The sequence below is a fragment of the Girardinichthys multiradiatus genome, chromosome 12, assembly GCF_021462225.1.
Source record: "Girardinichthys multiradiatus isolate DD_20200921_A chromosome 12, DD_fGirMul_XY1, whole genome shotgun sequence".
Lineage (NCBI taxonomy): Eukaryota > Metazoa > Chordata > Actinopteri > Cyprinodontiformes > Goodeidae > Girardinichthys > Girardinichthys multiradiatus.
In genome coordinates, this window is record NC_061805.1 from 48189 (window position 1) to 67948 (window position 19760).

A 19760-nucleotide genomic window follows, 5' to 3' on the forward strand; every position below is an offset into this window, starting at 1 on the left:
AGTTCCTGTTTTCTGTCCCTTTGTTGTTGGATTCTGTTTACACCTTCGACCAATGATAACCATTTACTAAATTATAAGAGAGGGTATTTGTATGTGTTACCATATGGGTTAAAGTTGAACTTTCTGCTGAGATAGGGCTTTAGGGAAGAAGTTTGTGCATTCATAGAAAAACTACCACCGTATTGGGATGATGATGTCAGTTTTGATTTTGATGTTGCTCTCTAGTCTCCTACTTTTCCATCATCATGATGGCCTCACCGCTTTCCTTAAGCCTAAGCATTTATGGTCACCAAGATCTAATTTAGTTGTTTACTCCAGCAGCATCTTCTTATCTCTCTTTCTTCTAACTCCTAATGATTTATTCACCATAGGTCAGAAAAAGCAAAGGATAATGGAAAATGCAAGCTAAATATTTAATTAGAGATCCAATGGCAGCATGGGAAGATCTGGTTACCTTTTTCTAAAGTATGATCGGAACCTACCTGTGCTCTTTGTTATTTGAATACTGGTTTTACTTTCCATATTGAGCTTAATTGCTTCATACATTTTTTTTTTAAAATTTAGTTGAGAATTCAAGATGATGCCAAAAATTGCAGAGTCCAGTGCAGGATGACGTACAGGCCCAAAGCGTTCTTTCCATGAGCCGCTTGAATATATCAGTGTCACCTGAGAAGCTTACTCTTTGTGATGTGATGTGGCATCTCACCTACTCTGCCCTTCAAGTGCATGTTCTTCTGTGACTCTTTCCGAGATTAAACTGCCTTTCTGCAATAACCAAAAGCTATGGAAAATTTTTGGCTGTATCAGGTAGAAAAGCATGAGGAAGAACAAGCCCGGCAGAAGGAACAGACTGACCAGTGTGCTCAGAATGAGGTGAGGATAGTCTAGATTTTTGGTTTTCCTGTTGCGTGGTAATGCTTTATATTTGGAGAAGTCCTATTCTTTGTGCAGTTTTATGATGGTTCTAAGATTACTAAAGAATTTAGAATTGTATCAGCACATTTCTTTCACAGTTTAACGCCTAATCATATTTACTTGTTATTTAATGTAAGGTGCTAAATGATCATTTCTGGATTAATTTCTTGTGTTGTCGTTCCTACATTCATTAGTGGTGTCTTGTAAAAAACACATATAATGAAAAAATATAAAAACCTTTTGGATAAACCAAATAAAGAAGTCTTTCTTTACTTTAGTGCCAGAAGCGTTATATATATTACATAATGCAGGTACTAATTCAGGAATTCTACCAAACAAATGAACAGTTTGAATGAAAGTCTAAACACTAACTCTTTATATTGGTAACTAATATCATTATGTTTTTAAGTTCACTTCAGCTGAGTTAAGTAGCACCAAACAAATGCCATCCAAAGGCAATTTACAGGACAAAGAGGTCCAATTCATATTCACATGTACATAAATCACTTTAGTAAATTTCTGTTTAAATCAGTAAGAACATTTTATTAAACAGTCTTATTCAGCCAGTTACAGTCCACTCCAATCCAAATCCAGTCAAATTCAGATGATATATATGCCACTGGTAAAATGTTCAATATGATTATGATTTTTTTTTTAATCCAATATGTTTCTTGATTTTTGTTCTTTTTAAACAATTACCAATAGCAGGTCAACACACGAATGGCCTGCACTATCAGTATAAATTTTGACATATAAAAATATATAGACTGTCAGGTTCTGCCATTTTGGTCTTTGTTTTTCTTTACTTTGCCGTTAATTGTTTTCCTTGTTCCTCTGATTAGTAGTTTACTTTTGTCTAGTTAATATTTGTTTAGATCGTTGTGATTATGTGTTTCCTTTAGATCTATTTTCTTCCTCAAGTTTGTTGTTTAGTTTAGTTATCTTTTGTTTATTTCCTTTCTGTCAGGTTTTATTTAGTGGTGTTGGTCACTCAGTATTCTTGTGCTTGTTTACTTTTACAGTTAGGTTGTTCCTCGCGTCCCTGCCTTCCCTGTTAGTATTTTAAACCCTGAAGTTATGTTAATACTTTTCCTTAGATCTGTTTCCCTGAGGGCCTTTAGTCTAGTTTTCCCCATATCTCTGTGTTCCCATACACCAGTATCCACAGTAACCTAATTCCCTCACTTCCCTCAGCTGGTCACTCACACCTGTCATTTATCGTCTGATTACCTGCCTCCCTTCCCCATTGGTTCACATTGCACTTCCCTCTGTATATTAACTTACCGGTTCTCCTTGTTCCTCGTTGGTTCCTCCTGTTATCTTCCTGTGTCTCCAGCTCAACTGTTTCACACTTTATCATGTACTTTAATGTGTTTTATTTGGATTTTAATTCGGTAGGCTAAACATGAAGAATTGTGAAGTGAAAGGAAAACTTCACAAGTTTTTCTTTTAGTAATGACAATCTGAGTGTGGTCTGCATATGTGTTAACCCTCTTTACTCTGATGTGCTAAAATAAAATTCAATGCTACCAACTGCCTTCACAGGTCTTAAGTAAATAATCACCTTTATTTTGACTCAGCTACAGAGAGAAAGTTATGGAGAGGTTTACAGCAAGTTATGTTCAGTCCATCATCTGAACATGGAAAGACCAACTGCAAACCTACTGAGACATGGCTGTCCACTTAAATTGACAGACTGAGCAAGGAGAGCATTAATCAGTGCAGCCAAGAAACCAATGGTAGCTCTGGAAGAGCTGGAGAAATCCACTCAGGTGGGCAATTCTAGCGACTATTTTTTTTAATAGCTGTACTTTATTGACAAGTGGCAGAGAGAATGCTGTTGTAAAATAAAACTATAAGAAGTTTTATTTGCAGTTTGCCAAAAGCCATGTAGAGGACACAGCAAATAAGTATAGGAAGGTGCTTTCTGTCAGATGAGACCAAAGTTGAACTGCATGCAAAGTGTTATTGTTGAAAAACTAACACTACACTTCACACTGCATACAGCATGCCTGGGTGAACTATGTGGTGGCCACACCATAGTCTTACTTTTTTTTACTTTATTCTTGACTGACAAACAGAATATGAAAGAGTATGAGGCTTAATTATTTTTTGTGACATTTTACCCATTTCTCGGCTATTATAGAACTTTTTCTCATTTTTTTCTAAACTTAGGTCCCATAAATTAGCAACTTTGTCACCATTTTTGTCTTTCCATCACTTGAAAGGAATTCATTATGATATTTTTTCTGGGTTCCATCTTTTCCACCTCCTCTAACCTCCAACCTAAGGAAACTTTCTTGTTCTTTCTCTACAGTCCCCTTGTCCAGACTCACCTTCCCCTCCAGGGGCAGAGTCATCCAGCAGGCTTCTGTCACACGATGAAGGCTTCCAAGTTTCCCCATCTCGTAAAGAGGTGAATTCTATATATAATGATTTTTGTCTAATATTCACTTTTATATATCTAATTGACCAAACAATACTAGAAATATTAACCTTTTTTGAACTCTTTTTATTCACAGTCCAGGAAAAGGCTTGCTTCCTTCCCCACATATGTAGAAGGTGAGTGTAAATGGTTTCCTCTTGGAAGACATGAGACAAGGTTCAAAATCAGTGTCTTTAAATGAAAGACGCTGATGAGATCCAAAGTCCTAAGGGACAAGCCAGTTCTTGTTATATGGGAACAGAGAAATTATTAATTAAATTCAGTTTAAATTATGGTGTTTTCACACCTGAGGCATTTATTCAGCTTAAAACAAACTATAGAGTAGAGGGTGAACAGGAATGGTGCTAGCACAGTTCCTTGTGGGGTCGCCATTCTGCAGACCAGCATGTCAAGAGACACAGTCCCTTTTCTTCATATACTCCATTGACCGCATTTTGCAATAATCGTTGGAAAATAAAATACAATCCATGAACGCATTTTGTAATAGTTTCTGCTGCATTCTATAATAACGGTGGTTTTTACAAAATGCAGTAGTTTTTTTGTTTTGTTTTGTTTTTTTATGTTAATGTAATAACGTGGCGCATTATACAATAATCGATCACAAACCAGTCTTTGTGTTTATCCTTTGCAATATACATTTATTAGCTGTCATGTAAGGCATCCTAAACATTTAAATCTTTGAAACTCTGTTTTAATGCTATTAGAACAATGGCAACACGTGCTCTAAAAATAAAAAGCAGAATGTTTCTCAGGAGCATTTAATCTACCAATTTAATGCAAGTTGAACAAAACTATTCCATTCAGTTTATTTATATAGCACCAATTCACAACACATGTCGTCTCAAGGTTCTTCACAAAGGGTTTGGAATGGTGTGTTGTTGTTGGGGAGGTTAGATTAAACTACTGAATGTTAGAATTCAGCCATTTTAGAATGGGATATGTGTAGGAGTACTAAGTAAAATAATAAACTGAAAAACTTTGTCCATCTGGGCCCTCTGGTGGTCATTGTTATACTAAAAACCACAACGATTGGGATACCTCTCTCTGTCAGATTGACCATAACCATTGGAAAAGAGAGGGGATCATACAGGTAGCAGAAATGGAGGGTGTGTTTGCACCTCAACCATAACTGAACCGGTTTAGGCTAAACCTGACTCCCGGTTACTCCATCCAACAGGGAGGGAAGAAGACGGAGTTAAAAAACTAAGACAAATCCTTTGACTTAAATATTCACCTATGTGTAATGTTAGAATCCTCCCTCAACACAGCATTTGGTCTCTTGCAGAACAAACTAAAGATGGTTTGTTAGGTCAAAGAGTTATCGACAAATCACTCTGAGGTAGAGAGCAGAGACCCTCCCCCAAATGCATTTAAAAAACACTTTTTTTGTGTGAATAAGTGACTAAATGAAAAAAGGCTTGGCATTTATTGAACAGAATTGCAATCATCGATATATATACATTTTGCACCATTTAGTTCTAATTTATTACATTATGACATAATGTTCAATTCATATTCACTTGTTCAATTCATATTCACTTGTACAGAAACTGATACAGTCTGACCTTGCCCCACGCATACTAAACTTACTGACTAGATCATAGTTAAAGAGTGGGTCACAATAACCCACCTACATCATGTTTGGTGTTCAAAATTGGCCTCATCTATCAAATGAGAAATATGTTGCCCACACACAATCTTCTATTCTCTGATGTTTTGAACCATCAAAACAAAACCATATTTAAATATTAACATTGCCATAGCAAAAATGTTGTAGCATGAGGATTTAGGAATTCTTTCATTTCAGAATCACAACCTTTAACAGAGCATCACAATAATTTAATTTAAGCGTCATCTTGTCCTAAAAGTAATGATTCCACATTCTGAATTGATGGTCTGAAGGAAATAATACTCTGTCTCTCCATGGTTTTACTCTGAGTCTGTACTGAAAAGAAAGTTGTGTTGCAACAACATAATATGCTGCAGATGACACTGTGCATAACCAGAGGGCAAGTATGTCATATCTTGGGTGATCCTTGATGCCAAATAAGGTTTGCTAAATCTATATTTGCATACAGACAGAAGACAGAATTGTTTTATACAATGCTATTCATACTGGAATTCGTTCGTTCGTCGTCTTCCGCTTATCCAGGACCGGGTCGCGGGGGCAGCAGACTCAGCAGAGACGCCCAGACGTCCCTCTCTCCAGACACCTCCTCCAGCTGCTCCAGGGGGAGCCCAAGGCGTTCCCAGGCCAGCCGAGAGACATAGTCCCTCCAGCGTGTCCTGGGCCGTCCCCTGGGCCTCCTCCCGGTGGGACGTGCCTGGAACACCTCCCGAGGAAGGCGTCCAGGAGGCATCCGGTATAGATGCCCGAGCCACCTCAACTGGCTCCTCTCAATGTGGAGGAGCAGCGGCTCTACTCCGAGCCCCTCCCGGATGGCCGAGCTCCTCACCCTATCTCTAAGGGAGTGCCCGGCCACCCTACGGAGGAAGCTCATTTCAGCCGCTTGTATCCGTGATCTCGTTCTTTCGGTCATGACCCAAAGTTCATGGCCATAGGTGAGGGTAGGAACGTAGACCGACCAGTAAATTGAGAGCTTTGCTTTTCGGCTCAGCTCTCTCTTCACCACAATGGACCGGCACAGCGCCCCCATTACTGTGGCAGCTGCACCGATCCGTCTGTCGATCTCTCGTTCCATTCTTCCCTCACTCGTGAACAAGACCCCGAGATACTTAAACTCCTCCACTTGAGGCAGGAACTCCCCTCCAACCTGAAGAAGACAAGCCACCCTTTTCCGGTCGAGTACCATGGCCTCGGACTTGGAGGAGCTGATCCTCATCCCAGCCGCTTCACACTCGGCTGCGAACCGCCACAGCGCATGCTGTAGGTCTTGGCTAGAGGGGGCCAGCAGGACCACGTCATCTGCAAAAAGAAGAGACGAAATCCACTGGTCCCCTAACCAGACCCCCTCCGGCCCTTGGCTGCGTCTAGAAATCCTGTCCATAAAAGTTATGAACAGGACCGGCGACAAAGGACAGCCCTGCCGGAGTCCACATGCACTGGGAACAGGTCCGACTTAGTGCCGGCAATACTGGAATTACTTTTCTTTATTATTTTTATGAGAAATAGTATTTCTGTGCAGTTGTCTAAAAGCAGATTTGTCATTGTTACAATTAGTATATATTCTTACATTCAACTTAGTGTTCACAGCCCCTAATTCCCTGTGGGTAAGTCAAGCATATTGAGTAGTGATGGTTATTGCATAAGGTGAGATTTATGTGGAGACTGAGCTTCTCATCTCTCTCTAGTGCCTGGCCCTTGTGATCCAGATGACCTGATTGATGGGATCATCTTTGCAGCCAGCTGTCTTGGTTCCACACAGCTGTTATCAGAGAAGACACCATCGAAGAACATCCGTATGATGCAAGCACAGGAAGCAGTTAGCTGCATCAAGGTAAACACCCATTAGTAGTCCCACATAGATAGATAGATAGATAGATAGATAGATAGATAGATAGATAGATAGATAGATAGATAGATAGATAGATAGATAGATAGATAGATAGATAGATAGATAGAAATACATTATTGGATAGCAGGCTAGAGCTGATTATTCACTTACCAATGGAGTAAGTGCTATCCTAAATAGTAGATTTTTTAGGAAAATACATTAGTGCAAACTCGTCGCAAATTTCACCCAGACGTTTTTCTCAGAATGACAGGAGGTGCTGTCAGTAACAATGGAGTACCTCTTAGAACAAATTTTTAACCACAATTATATTTTTTATTTTACAAATCTAAAAAAACTTTAAATGTTTCTTTTTTCCTGGCTTAACTTTTAATAGCATATAGCACAGTATAAAACATTTTGTAAATAAAAAACTGTCCATTTGGAATCATTTTGGCGGTTCTACAGTTCTGTCTTTGTGTTGAACAGTACTTGTGGTTTGTTTCTGACCTCAGGCTGAGCCTCAGCCCATAACAGAGGTGGATATCTTCATCTCCACTCAGAGAATCAAGGTGCTCAATGCTGACTCCCAGGTAAATATTCAGTTGGCATCCTAACTGTTATAACAGCTTGGGCCCATTCAAGAGAAATCACACTCTGATGTTTGATGGACCACATTTAGCTTTGATTACGACACACTTTTGCTATGGATTTTTCTTTCTTTTCAAAGTTGTATTTGTTTTTTGCGAAGATCTTGTAGAGATGATAGGGGAGTCACCACAAATTCCTCTCCAGCACATCCTAAAGATTGGCTAATGTCTTGACTCTGTGATGGCCAATCCATGTGTGAACATGATGTTCCTTGAACCACACTTAGTAGATATGAACCTGATGAATCATGGCATTGTCATCTTGGAATATGCCCTTGCAAACAGGGACCAAGAAATTCCCTGATGGAATAATGAGAAACTACTCACTGCATCAGTCAGGGATAAATAACTTGTTGCCAGATAAAACATAATCATTTATGCTCTAAATATCCAAAAGCAGGCTTTTGACAGGCTGTGTATTATTGTTCTCTCTGCCCTGTAATTAGTTTTCTTAAAGCACACTGATCCATTAGGATCTCCTAAGACAAGAAACAAAACAGTCATAAAATCATTCTAATTTATACAAAAAGAAGAAGCTGTAAAATACTTTAGTCTTCATCTGACTTGAGTGTGTCTGTCCTATGTTTTCACTTTATAATGAAATATATGGCTATAAGTTAACAATATCACATGGTTGAGTCATAAAATATCTGAACCTCCAGCACATGTAACAAGATCCTGAGCAAAAGACACATCTGGGAGATTTTTACTGTACTGTTACACTGTCAGCCAGGGCAGTGATGTGATGGAGAGCAGGTTAATTCATATGACTTTTTTTTCTCCTCTACTGTACAGGTCCTTCTCAAAATATTAGCATATTGTGATCAAGTTCATTAGTTTCCATAATGTCATGATGAAAATTTAACATTCATATATTTTAGATTCATTGCACACTAACTGAAATATTTCAGGTCTTTTATTGTCTTAATATGGATGATTTTGGCATACAGCTCATGAAAACCCCAAATTCCTATCTCACAAAATTAGCATATTTCATCCGACCAATAAAAGAAAAGTGTTTTTAATACAACAAACGTCAACCTTCAAATAATCATGTACAGTTATGCACTCAATACTTGGTCGGGAATCCTTTGGCAGAAATGACTGCTTCAATGCGGCGTGGCATGGAGGCAATCAGCCTGTGGCACTGCTGAGGTCTTATGGAGGCCCAGGATGCTTCGATAGCGGCCTTTAGCTCATCCAGAGTGTTGGGTCTTGAGTCTCTCAACGTTCTTTTCACAATATCCCACAGATTCTCTATGGGGTTCAGGTCAGGAGAGTTGGCAGGCCAATTGAGCACAGTGATACCATGGTCAGTAAACCATTTACCAGTGGTTTTGGCACTGTGAGCAGGTGCCAGGTCGTGCTGAAAAATGAAATCTTCATCTCCATAAAGCTTTTCAGCAGATGGAAGCATGAAGTGCTCCAAAATCTCCTGATAGCTAGCTGCATTGACCCTGCCCTTGATAAAACACAGTGGACCAACACCAACAGCTGACACGGCACCCCAGACCATCACTGACTGTAGGTACTTGACACTGGACTTCTGGCATTTTGGCATTACCTTCTCCCCAGTCTTCCTCCAGACTCTGGCACCTTGATTTCCGAATGACATGCAGAATTTGCTTTCATCCGAAAAAAGTACTTTGGACCACTGAGCAACAGTCCAGTGCTGCTTCTCTGTAGCCCAGGTCAGGCGCTTCTGCCGCTGTTTCTGGTTCAAAAGTGGCTTGACCTGGGGAATGCGGCACCTGTAGCCCATTTCCTGCACACGCCTGTGCACGGTGGCTCTGGATGTTTCTACTCCAGACTCAGTCCACTGCTTCCGCAGGTCCCCCAAGGTCTGGAATCGGCCCTTCTCCGCAATCTTCCTCAGGGTCCGGTCACCTCTTCTCGTTGTGCAGCGTTTTCTGCCACACTTTTTCCTTCCCACAGACTTCCCACTGAGGTGCCTTGATACAGCACTCTGGGAACAGCCTATTCGTTCAGAAATGTCTTTCTGTGTCTTACCCTCTTGCTTGAGGGTGTCAATAGTGGCCTGCTGGACAGCAGTCAGGTCGGCAGTCTTACCCATGATTGGGGTTTTGAGTGATGAACCAGGCTGGGAGTTTTAAAGGCCTCAGGAATCTTTTGCAGGTGTTTAGAGTTAACTTGTTGATTCAGATGATTAGGTTCATAGCTCGTTTAGAGACCCTTTTAATGATATGCTAATTTTGTGAGATAGAAATTTTGGGTTTTCATGAGCTGTATGCCAAAATCATCCGTATTAAGACAATAAAAGACCTGAAATATTTCAGTTAGTGTGCAATGAATCTAAAATATATGAATGTTAAATTTTCATCATGACATTATGGAAAATAATGAACTTTATCACAATATGCTAATATTTTGAGAAGGACCTGTACATGCTCTACCAACCTGTCTGAACCAGGTTGTTAGAGCTGTGATACTGGGTAATCAGGTTTTGTCCAGACAGTGCTTAATACAAGTATGAATGCACTAAAAACTTTTTCAGGACAGTGTTTCCTAGACTTCCCTCAAGCAGCAAAGTTAATTCCTGGGTGTCTCTGGGTTTACAAAAATATTTTGTGTCTGCACAGCTCAGACACGACTAATTTAAAATGATTCGTAAGCTTTCAAAGTGGATACCCTAAAGATTGAATATTTTCAGGCTAAATGTTTTTCTAAACTCCCTGTTGGAATTCTTCTCTTTAAAAAACTACATTTTATTGATCAGTGAATTGAAGAACAGGGGTGAGTTTTCCCCAAGGTGTGATGCTTATTTTGGCTTTTTTTTGGAGCTGGTTGCACCTGTTGAGTAAGCTATTGTTAAATGCCCCATGAATCACATAATATGAGCTGTATAGCACTGTGTGACATGATCATTCACCATTACACAGTGCTATATGTGTAAAATAAGGGCATGAAAAACAACTGACATCTGTCAGGGAGCTGTAAGATCAGCGGAGGTTAAAATCTTCAGCATCTTAGCTCTGTGCAGTCAACGTCTATGTCTGTTAAGCTACACAACACAGCTCATCAGTAGTTGTGTAATTAAGTAACTCCACTAAGTGGAGAAAAGTAAAACAGTGCTGGTGAGATATTAATGGATTAGTGATCTTACAAAGGTATAAGTTGTGGAAGGTGTTTTCAACAGCCCACTTTTTAGGTATTTCTTTGCATTATGAAGGAGATAATTAAAGTCTCACCATTTCAGGTGTGACTCTGCCAAGACAAATGTTAATACTAGGAATGGACAGAGCCAAAGATCTTTCAACAACCAAATGAAACCAAGCCTAGTAGGGACTGAAAGACAAATCAACTGAATGACTTCTTACATTGAATCAGATTTTTGGAGATAATCTCAAGACACCACATTGACGTCTCATGAACCCTGACTTTGAGGTCACAATCCCTGTTTGGGAATCACACATATGAGATATATATTTGTCTTTTTACATCAACGCTCAAATATTTTGTTGTTTTTAAGGAAACCATGATAGACCACGCTTTGCGAACCATCTCTTACATTGCTGATATTGGCAACATTGTGGTTTTGATGGCCAGGCGAAGGTTGCCTCACTGTGACTCTCAGGAAAATGTGGAGGTCTCGGACCCAAGCCAGGACAGCAAGCATCAACACAAGATGATATGCCATGTGTTTGAATCTGAGGATGTGAGTCCAACAAAAAATGTATATGCTATGATGTCTGTTTGGTCAACGAGCATGACATTTTTTGTAATGGCAATTTCACACTTGAATTATTTAATTCTATGTTTGTCATTTCCCCAGGCCCAGATGATTGCTCAGTCCATTGGCCAGGCCTTTAGTGTGGCATACCAGGAATTCCTGAGGGCAAATGGGATCAACCCTGAGGACCTTACTCAGACAGAATACAGTGACCTACTTAGCACTCAGGACATGTATAATGAGGATCTTGTTCACTTCTCCAGGTCTGAAAACTGCAAAGATGTAAGTAGGCAATGAATTATTCAATGATATTGTGGTTTTTTATTTTATTTATTAGGACTACTATTTATATCTGAAAAATTATTTGGTTTGACATACCATATGTGCTATCTTCCAAACTTTAATGTTCATCTTTCATTATGCAGCTATTCAAGTTGACACAAAAACAATAAAAATCAGATAAACTGGCTCCTCTTTTTTCTTTTGACACTAATCACACTAGTATTGTGGGAAACTAAGCATACCACTGGGGGCAGCAATTCCCTATAACATAATGAAGATCATAAGGATTCTGTAAACATTTTCAGGAAGGGCTTCAGAAACAAGATAAAGACAAAGTAGATGAGATGGCTCCTTACTTTAGAATCAGAAGCTTTATTTGCAAATATTTTTGCAAATATTGCTCTGTAGCTCTGACTAAACAGTTTGTGTCCAGGATGTGTGGGGTCTGCAGAGATGTTAACTGCCTTTTTCCTGACCCTGGGCCTGTACAAGTCCTGGACAGAGGGAAGGTCACCCTCCATGATCCACTCTACAGATCTAATTGCTAGTTGCAGTTTGGACCTGTCCTGTTTTGTAGATAAGCCACACAGTTATGGACGAACACAGGACAGACTGAATAATGGCGGTGTAGAAGATGACCAGCTGCTCCTGTGGAAGGTTGTACAGTCTGTGCTGGGCCTTCTTCCAAACAGTGTCTGTGTGAGGACCAGGCCAGGTCCTGAGAAAGGTTGGTTTATAGGAACTGGAAGTGATCCACAGTAGACACAGTGTTGTTGAGGATGATGAGGCGAGGAAGTATCAGGCGTGTTTTCCGGGAGTCCACTGTCAAATCCACGGCCTTGAATGGGTAAAGCTTCAGGTGGTTCTGGCCACACTAATGGACCAGCCGATTGTATGCAGACTCCTCAAAATCCTGGATCAGACCAATGACAGCCATGTCATCCACAAACTTCAGGATTTTCACAGACGGGTCCGCTGAGTTGAAGTCATTTGTGTAGAGGGAGAAGAAGAGTGGGGTTGGGGGGGGGGGGGGGGGAAACACACCCCAGGGGGGCACCGATGCTGATGGTTCTTGCACAAGAGAAAACGCTATCTAGTGTTACCTGCTGCTACCAGTCAGTCAGTCAGGAACCTGGTGATCCACCGACAGGCCGGCACTGTGAGCTCGGTGAGCTTCTCGTAATGGATATCTGGGTTGAGGGTGTTGAAACAGTGCTTACTTTGTAAATCAAACAATGCCGGAATGCAAATTTGAGTGTGAGACCAGGTTTCACTGAGGCCAACACTAATACCGGAATACTAAAAACACGATGCTTAGGCACACAAATGTGAAAATACCAAGCCAATTCATATCCATGTTTTACTTTTAAGTGCTTTACATGTGATTTATAAGTGTATTAAGTACAGGTTCATTTTTTACATTACTAGTTGTTTAGATTATCCCACCTGGTGGCCAGGTGTGCCTCTTCATCCTCCTTCCTGCTCCACCCCTTGCTCTGTGTCTCAGTAGCAATTCTATGTCCTTTAGCCACCCACGACCTCACATAAGGGAGCGGACTGAGCTTTGTCAAAGAAAGTCTGCTAATATTGAGAAACAGCAGGTCAGAGATGGTGGTAGGGTGTAGAGAAGCTCAGTTTGGGGTGCAAATCAGGTTCACCTTTGACAAGCCCCTTTCACATTGTGCACTAATATAGGGATGGTATTCACAGCTGTAAAGAGTTCTTTCAATTCATCACAAATAAAATTTCCTCCTCATTCCATGTACTCTTTGATGGCCAGGGTCACTGCACAGGGAATGAGGGACTTGACTTCAGTCTGTATGTAGAGTACAGCTTTGTCTTCAGCCTAATACTGAACATAAAGCACTTGTAGCTCGACAATAAAACACTCATAGCTGCTTTTGTTGGATAGGCGCCTACTGTGAGACAAGTACTGCTCTACACTTTTGGCCACACTTGTCACTGGCTTTTCCTTCAGTGAGCCTTGAAAAGAGTGGCTCTTAATCCCCTGCTTGCTTAGTTCAGAAAAGCATCCTGGTCACTCTGATGAGCCAAAATTATTGATGTATCTCTTTTTGCAGTTCAAGGGAAAGTTCAGATAATTCCTGCAGTGCGTCACACATCAGGCCTAGATTGTTCACAAAAGCGTGGGAACTTTTGCGTAGTGCAAGATCGTTGTACATTAGCTTAGTTTTGGCATCACAGGTGGAATCTTCTGATGCAGACTTAAAATGTCAACAAAGTGCTGGATAGTTGTTCCAAACCGCTTCCACTGTCCTAAAACTGAAGGCCACCCACCTTGTGTCTAATATGCATAGTTGCACACCCAAACTAGACGCACACTCTCTATGTTCCATACGGTTCTTGTTAAATGTGTTATAAAGAAAATATAGTTTGTCCATCAGTATTTTAAAATGATTGATGATGATTTTTGTCAAAACCTCCTTGTCAAATACACACTGTCCAGTGTAGATAATAAATTACACACAATGCCTTCTGCAAATTTTTACCTAGTTCAGCTAGTTCAGTAAAGATGTTATTCTGTATGTCCATATCTGGTAGCTGTGTTTTTATGTATTAAGTTTACTTTTCCCATTTAAACTAGTGAACTTGTCCAGCAAGAGGCTAAGTTTTGGCGCACACTCCACAATTCAATCAAAGAGTTTTCTTTTCATTTCTACTGAAATGTGTTTCTGTATTTTTGCACATTCAATTTTACTTTCAAATCCTTGCGATGGCCTGTTTCCTTTAGCCTCTTTATTTGCAGAGCGGGAGATCCGACTCTTAGTGGCCATTTGTTCAGTTGCTTCTCGTTCCTGCTTTATGTCACAGATGAAGTTATTAAACACGACTCCCCAGTTTCATTCCACCAGTCTCCTCTGGTCCCTACTGCATGTGGAGCAACCAAAACCTTACTTTTCCATTACAAGCCATGGGCAGTAGGTCTGCTTGGCCTTGAACTGGGCAGCTGTCCAGATTGTTGGGCATCCCTCACTTGACAGTTCCAAGCCCAGCTCTTCTGAATTCACCCTTCTCCTCCACATGCGATACCCCAGGCGCCTCCTCGGGCTGCTGATCACGGCTGGCTGGGGGCTCCTGCCTGGTTAGGTTGGTACTCACCACACCACTGTCAGCGGCTCCCATAGTATTTCCATTGCCACTGCCTTTATGTGCTTCAACTCTCGGTTGTTTAGTTGTACAATAAAAAGCCTGTTTTGTAAAAAATGAAAGTAAATTTTTCTGTCTCTTTGACATTTTGATTGTTGTTACTTGTACAAATTGGTTACGTTGTGTAGGCCAAGTTTTATTGTAATTTTAATGAATAAATAATAACAATTTTCTTAATAACCCACATAAACAGTAAAACTGATTTGCAATTTAGTTGTACTGTTTTATTATATTTTTCTTCTTTTAATAAAAATGCTAATGACGCTGGACTTTTAGGAGCACAAGTTCTTTTAAAAGAAGAAGCGGAAATGCTTAAGAGACAATGGCCTTAAGAGCTGCCTTTCAACCATTTTAGGTGCTTTTAGTCTTGCTGATAACCTATTTTAAAAAATTTACTTTAGTACACAATATAGCAACAACAGTTCCAGTGTATCATGTTTTTTAGTTAAAATTCCAAAACTTGCATTTAAAAGTTAGGAGTCTGACTGGGTTACTCTTTCTGATCTCAGGTGTTTATAGAAAAAGTTAAAGGCGAGATTCTGGGTGTGGTCATCGTGGAGAGTGGATGGGGCTCCATTCTACCTACTGTCATCATTGCCAACATGATGCATGCTGGGCCAGCCGAGAGATCTGGCAAAGTCAACATAGGGGATCAGATAATGTCAGTCAATGGAACCAGTCTGATTGGACTACCCCTGTCAACTTGCCAGAGCATCATAAAGGTATGAGCATGACATCTGACTGTCATAAAAACAGCTGTGTGTGTCCAGTTTTCTGTATTCCTTGTATTTTCTAAACCTGACTAAAATAGAATAGAATAGAATAGAATAATGGTAAATGGCATACACTTGTATAGCGCTTTATCAAGTCCCCAGAGACTCCAAAGCACTTTACACTACAATCAGTCATCCACCCATTCATACACACATTCACACACTGACTGACAGAATAGAATAAAATCTCTACTGTCTTGGTCTACTTGTATGCTCAGGACAACAGAATATATAGACAACCAATGTGAGAGACCTAAAGCCTGTTCTGAAATAGCAAAAAGAAAAACATGAAATACATAAAACTAGCTTTGCAAGGAAATGTTTCAGAAAAGGTCGACAGGAGCTAACATAATCACATCAAACCAGCACATTCTGTTTAAGCTCAGCTAATCTGACTCATGAAATTATGAACTCCTGTTAACTGACAACCCTGGTATCTTTCTGGACTTTTGAGGACTCATTGGGCACTGCCATGTGGAAGGATCAAGAGACAACCACAGTGTATGTCTAAACTAACTTCTTGACTTCATACTGGACATTAAGCAAGGACACATCTTACAGTTGCTGAAAAACACATAGACAGATGTTTCAGATCATTGCTTGCTAGCTGTGTTTTAGTACATCCAGGTAGTCAACACTGTGCAGAAGTCAGACTGCGAAGCCAATCTCAAAATTACTTCTGGATGAGCTGCACCTGGTTCGTTCACCACAGAAGGAAATAGACCAGGACAACTTGCACAGTTTTTCTATTTTTATGGGCATCAACTGAATCTGGCGGTACAGCAGGCCATTTCCCCATAACACCATTACACATCTTCTTTTCTACATTAGTGGCCTTTTAGCCTTATCCCCCCATCCCTGAACAAAACTATTGACCTGGACAGCATTTAAGCATGGAGGTTACCCTACATCTCAGACACACACTGCATCCATAAGTAAAGCAATTAATAAAATTTATAACAACAAGGACAGGGTTCTCACCAGGAATTTGTATGCGGGAGGGGGGGGTCTTCTGCAGGCCGTTTATAGCAACCCTCCGAAGCTGACATGATTTTAGAAAGCTTCACCGTTAGCGGTTGCATAGGGTGAAAGGAAGCGGGAGCAGACTCGTCGCATGCGCTATAGCCGACATTAAAACCACACAGAAGGAGGCCAGATGTCCGTCAAAGGGCCGATACGCTCATTTTCAGCGTAGCGGTGACAATTTTCAGCGTAGCAGCCTGTGCTGGCGAATTATGTGAATGCTACCACATAATTAAAGCATCTCAAGATTCTGATCCAGCTTTAATCAGAGAGTCAAAGATTTCTGTTGAATCTTGGTCAATAAAGAATTTCCCTTTTTCTAGAGCTGTTCCATAGCATTGTGCCCCACCTGGACATGCTCTTTGTGCAGTTCAGAGAAGAAATAACAATGTTGTGCCCATACACGCAGTCACCGAAAACATGGTCAGTTCTATTTGATAAGTTTGCAATGCTGTGGCTTCTTCGATGTGCTTGATACATTGATGACAGAAGGGTCTGTACATGTTTTAGTTATTGTTTAGTTATAAGTGCTCAAAACTGCCATCAGCCAGTGTTTCCTGGGTGTACTGTCATGCTAAAGAAGGTCACTGCCCCTGTTGTAGATACCTGTAAAACGTAAACAAATGAATGCCAAATTTCTGCATAGTTTTATGCTCACTTAGAAAATGTGACCTTAATGAGAAAACAGCATTGATATAATAGTGTTTTCATTTTTTTATATGTAACTTTCCTGTCCCTGAAATTTATAAAATGTTATTTATCACTGACAAGAGAAATGGGAAAAACAGATGTTCACATATTCCTATGTCATTATCAGAAGATGTGACCAAACTGGATGAAAAATAAGTAGAAATAAGATTAGGGTTCAAATGGTTTTAAGGTCACATTTACCACAACTGCCATGTTTAAGAGACTACTGGTACTTGAATTGAGCCTCTCATAGCAGTGAATAGGTTTGCTGTACACTGAACTGAGTATTAGTATTTATATAAACCACAAACATATTTAATAAAGATGTCATATTTACAGAAACTGTCTGAAAACCCTAAATAATATGAGTTGCAACAACATTTTTATAGTTATTAAAGTATTTTTTTGATTGAATTGAATGAGACGTGTTTTTGTGAAGTGAAGATACAGATAATTGAATTGGGGTTGGTGGGAATAATGTGAACTGCAGTTTTCTCTCCTTTCCTTTGCATGTCCATCAACCTCACTGCAAACTTGTGTCGCAGAGCAGTGCTAATACTGCATGAGAAGCTGCATTTAAATATCCAACAGGATCTGTGATGTGTAATTTTAAACAGTGCTTAAACAAATCTAAAAATATATATGCATCAAACTACTGTAAAAGTTTAAGGTACTGCGTAGCAAAATCATTTTTGACATCAAGTAAAGATGCAAAGTAAAAAATGGTGCCTCCTATAGTCATATTTTTTGATGGTCTCAAAAGGAGGCATGTGTGAACATGAAAATATGGGTCATCTTCCTTTTCTATATGCCAGAGATTTTAAGTTTTTATATTTTAAATATGATAAGTTAACAATGAAACAAATTTGTGCTTATGTGCTTTTGTCAAAATCTTGTATTTGTAAAGCAAAAATCAAACAATCACTTCTTTTTCTCTTTTACTTTTTTGAAAGTAAAGGCCTCAGTGGTGCCAATGGTTATCAGAGTATTATATGATCTATTCCATTTATAAATTTGACAGAATCTGGGTGTTCAACTGGAAAATTGCTAATTATTGGGACACTTATTAAGTGTTTCCATAATCATTATTTGAAAATAGAACGTGGTTTCTTAATAGAATAATCCCATACAAGTAGTATGAGAAAGCTCTCTCAAATGAAACGACAATTCTTTTTTCTCTGGTTTCTTTTCCGTCCATATTTCAACCATCCGCCACATAATATTTGAATATTTTCCCTCTATGCCTATTAGAGAAACTTCAGCCTGTGGACTGATTTGCAGCTGGATTTAATGTACAGTTGAAATTTTAATTATGTAGAAGCTTTTTAAACAAAAAACTGAGTCATCATTGACTATGAGCTATCCGTAAAGTCAGAGGACTTTGTTTTGCTTCACGTCTCCTTCTGTCACTATATCAAAGCATCATCCAATCCATCCTACTGTACTGCTCCACATGTTTTTTTGATATGTTCACTGTCAAAAAAACATGCTAAACTTGCACGCATGACCGGCACTGCTGGTAAAATAACTGGTCTGCCCACACCCAACCTTTCTGAATAATAAGGCTATCATACACATGTTAATCTCAATAACATGGGACTCTACTCATCCACTACAGAAATACCTCATCTCATTGCCTGCAGGACGTAGACACTGAGTTGCAGAAGGGCTGGTTTTGGCAAAAGCCTGATGCCTGCATTCATAGCCGTCCTAAACATGTCATAATATGGTTTTTTGATGGACCAATATGCGGAGAAGAACTCCTGAAGCTCCAGGTTTGAAGGTAAGACGAGTCTTTATTTTCCATGGCAGGACACAGGACCAAAAAAAACAACCTGACCAGGGTGGGCGGAGGGGGCCTCGGAAGCAGGGCAAGAGTTCAGGCGGACGGCCCGGAGGCCGTCCTTGACAGATCCAGGGTTCAGGTCCCCAGCAGATCCGGGGATCAGCAGGCCGGCAACATAGGAGCCGATGATGTGACGGCCGGTGGTGGGACCAGGAGAACCCATGGTGGAACTCAGAGGCACGGTGCGGAAACTGCTGGAACCCAGGCGATCGGTGCAGAGACTGCTGGGACCTTCGATGAGGCTGTGGAGATCTGCGGCGGAGCCGCCGAGGCACAGCATGCAGAGAGGGTGTATCTTTGCACACCTCAGTGTTGTGAATATGAATATGAATATATTATTTCATATTAATATTGTATTAAATAATATTTTGGTCTGTTAAGGGTTGTCTTGTGAATACCAGCCTAGTAAGGCGGTGGTATTAGGACACAATCAAAAGGGTGAGCCAAGCTCTGACATTATTGAAAAGCAAAACTCTGCACACATGGAATGAATTCACACAATTTCTTAAAATACAAGAATTTATTTACAAAAATAAGTCAACTCAAAGTCAAACATATTTCAATCAACAAACTCTTTACTTTGCTAAAACAATTCAACTAAACTACAAAGCAGAATTAAAGAATAATGAAGACTAATGGACTATGTACAATATAAACAAGTTGATTAAAGATGATTAGAAATTATGACCAAAAGAGTGATGCAACATTACCATGCAATGTTTATGTTTGAGAACCAAGGATTATCTTGAAGAATCTGGAAGTGAAGTTACGTTAGTCTTGGAACCAACTTAGAAAATAATCAGTAAACGTTTAGACAGCCATTC

The 19760-nt window shown here is 39.9% G+C and overlaps 1 protein-coding gene across 3 annotated transcripts in view; it reads left to right on the forward strand.

The window, feature by feature from the left end:
* Nucleotides 1-637: 637 nt before the first annotated feature.
* The window catches only part of LOC124878277 (amyloid-beta A4 precursor protein-binding family A member 1-like), a 31179-nt gene continuing 12056 nt past the window's right edge, over nucleotides 638-19760 (forward strand). The window contains exons 1-9 of one of the 3 annotated variants that reach the window (XM_047382140.1): nucleotides 2218-2275; nucleotides 2496-2687; nucleotides 3233-3331; nucleotides 3438-3477; nucleotides 6674-6819; nucleotides 7329-7406; nucleotides 10954-11139; nucleotides 11257-11436; nucleotides 15114-15326. In XM_047382140.1, coding sequence (XP_047238096.1) covers nucleotides 2652-2687; nucleotides 3233-3331; nucleotides 3438-3477; nucleotides 6674-6819; nucleotides 7329-7406; nucleotides 10954-11139; nucleotides 11257-11436; nucleotides 15114-15326 — 978 coding nt within the window. In that variant the 5' untranslated portion in view covers nucleotides 2218-2275; nucleotides 2496-2651. Of the gene's footprint in view, nucleotides 874-2217; nucleotides 2688-3232; nucleotides 3332-3437; nucleotides 3478-6673; nucleotides 6820-7328; nucleotides 7407-10953; nucleotides 11140-11256; nucleotides 11437-15113; nucleotides 15327-19760 lie in introns of those variants that run through there. The other 2 variants (XM_047382139.1, XM_047382141.1) reach the window with 2 other exon arrangements.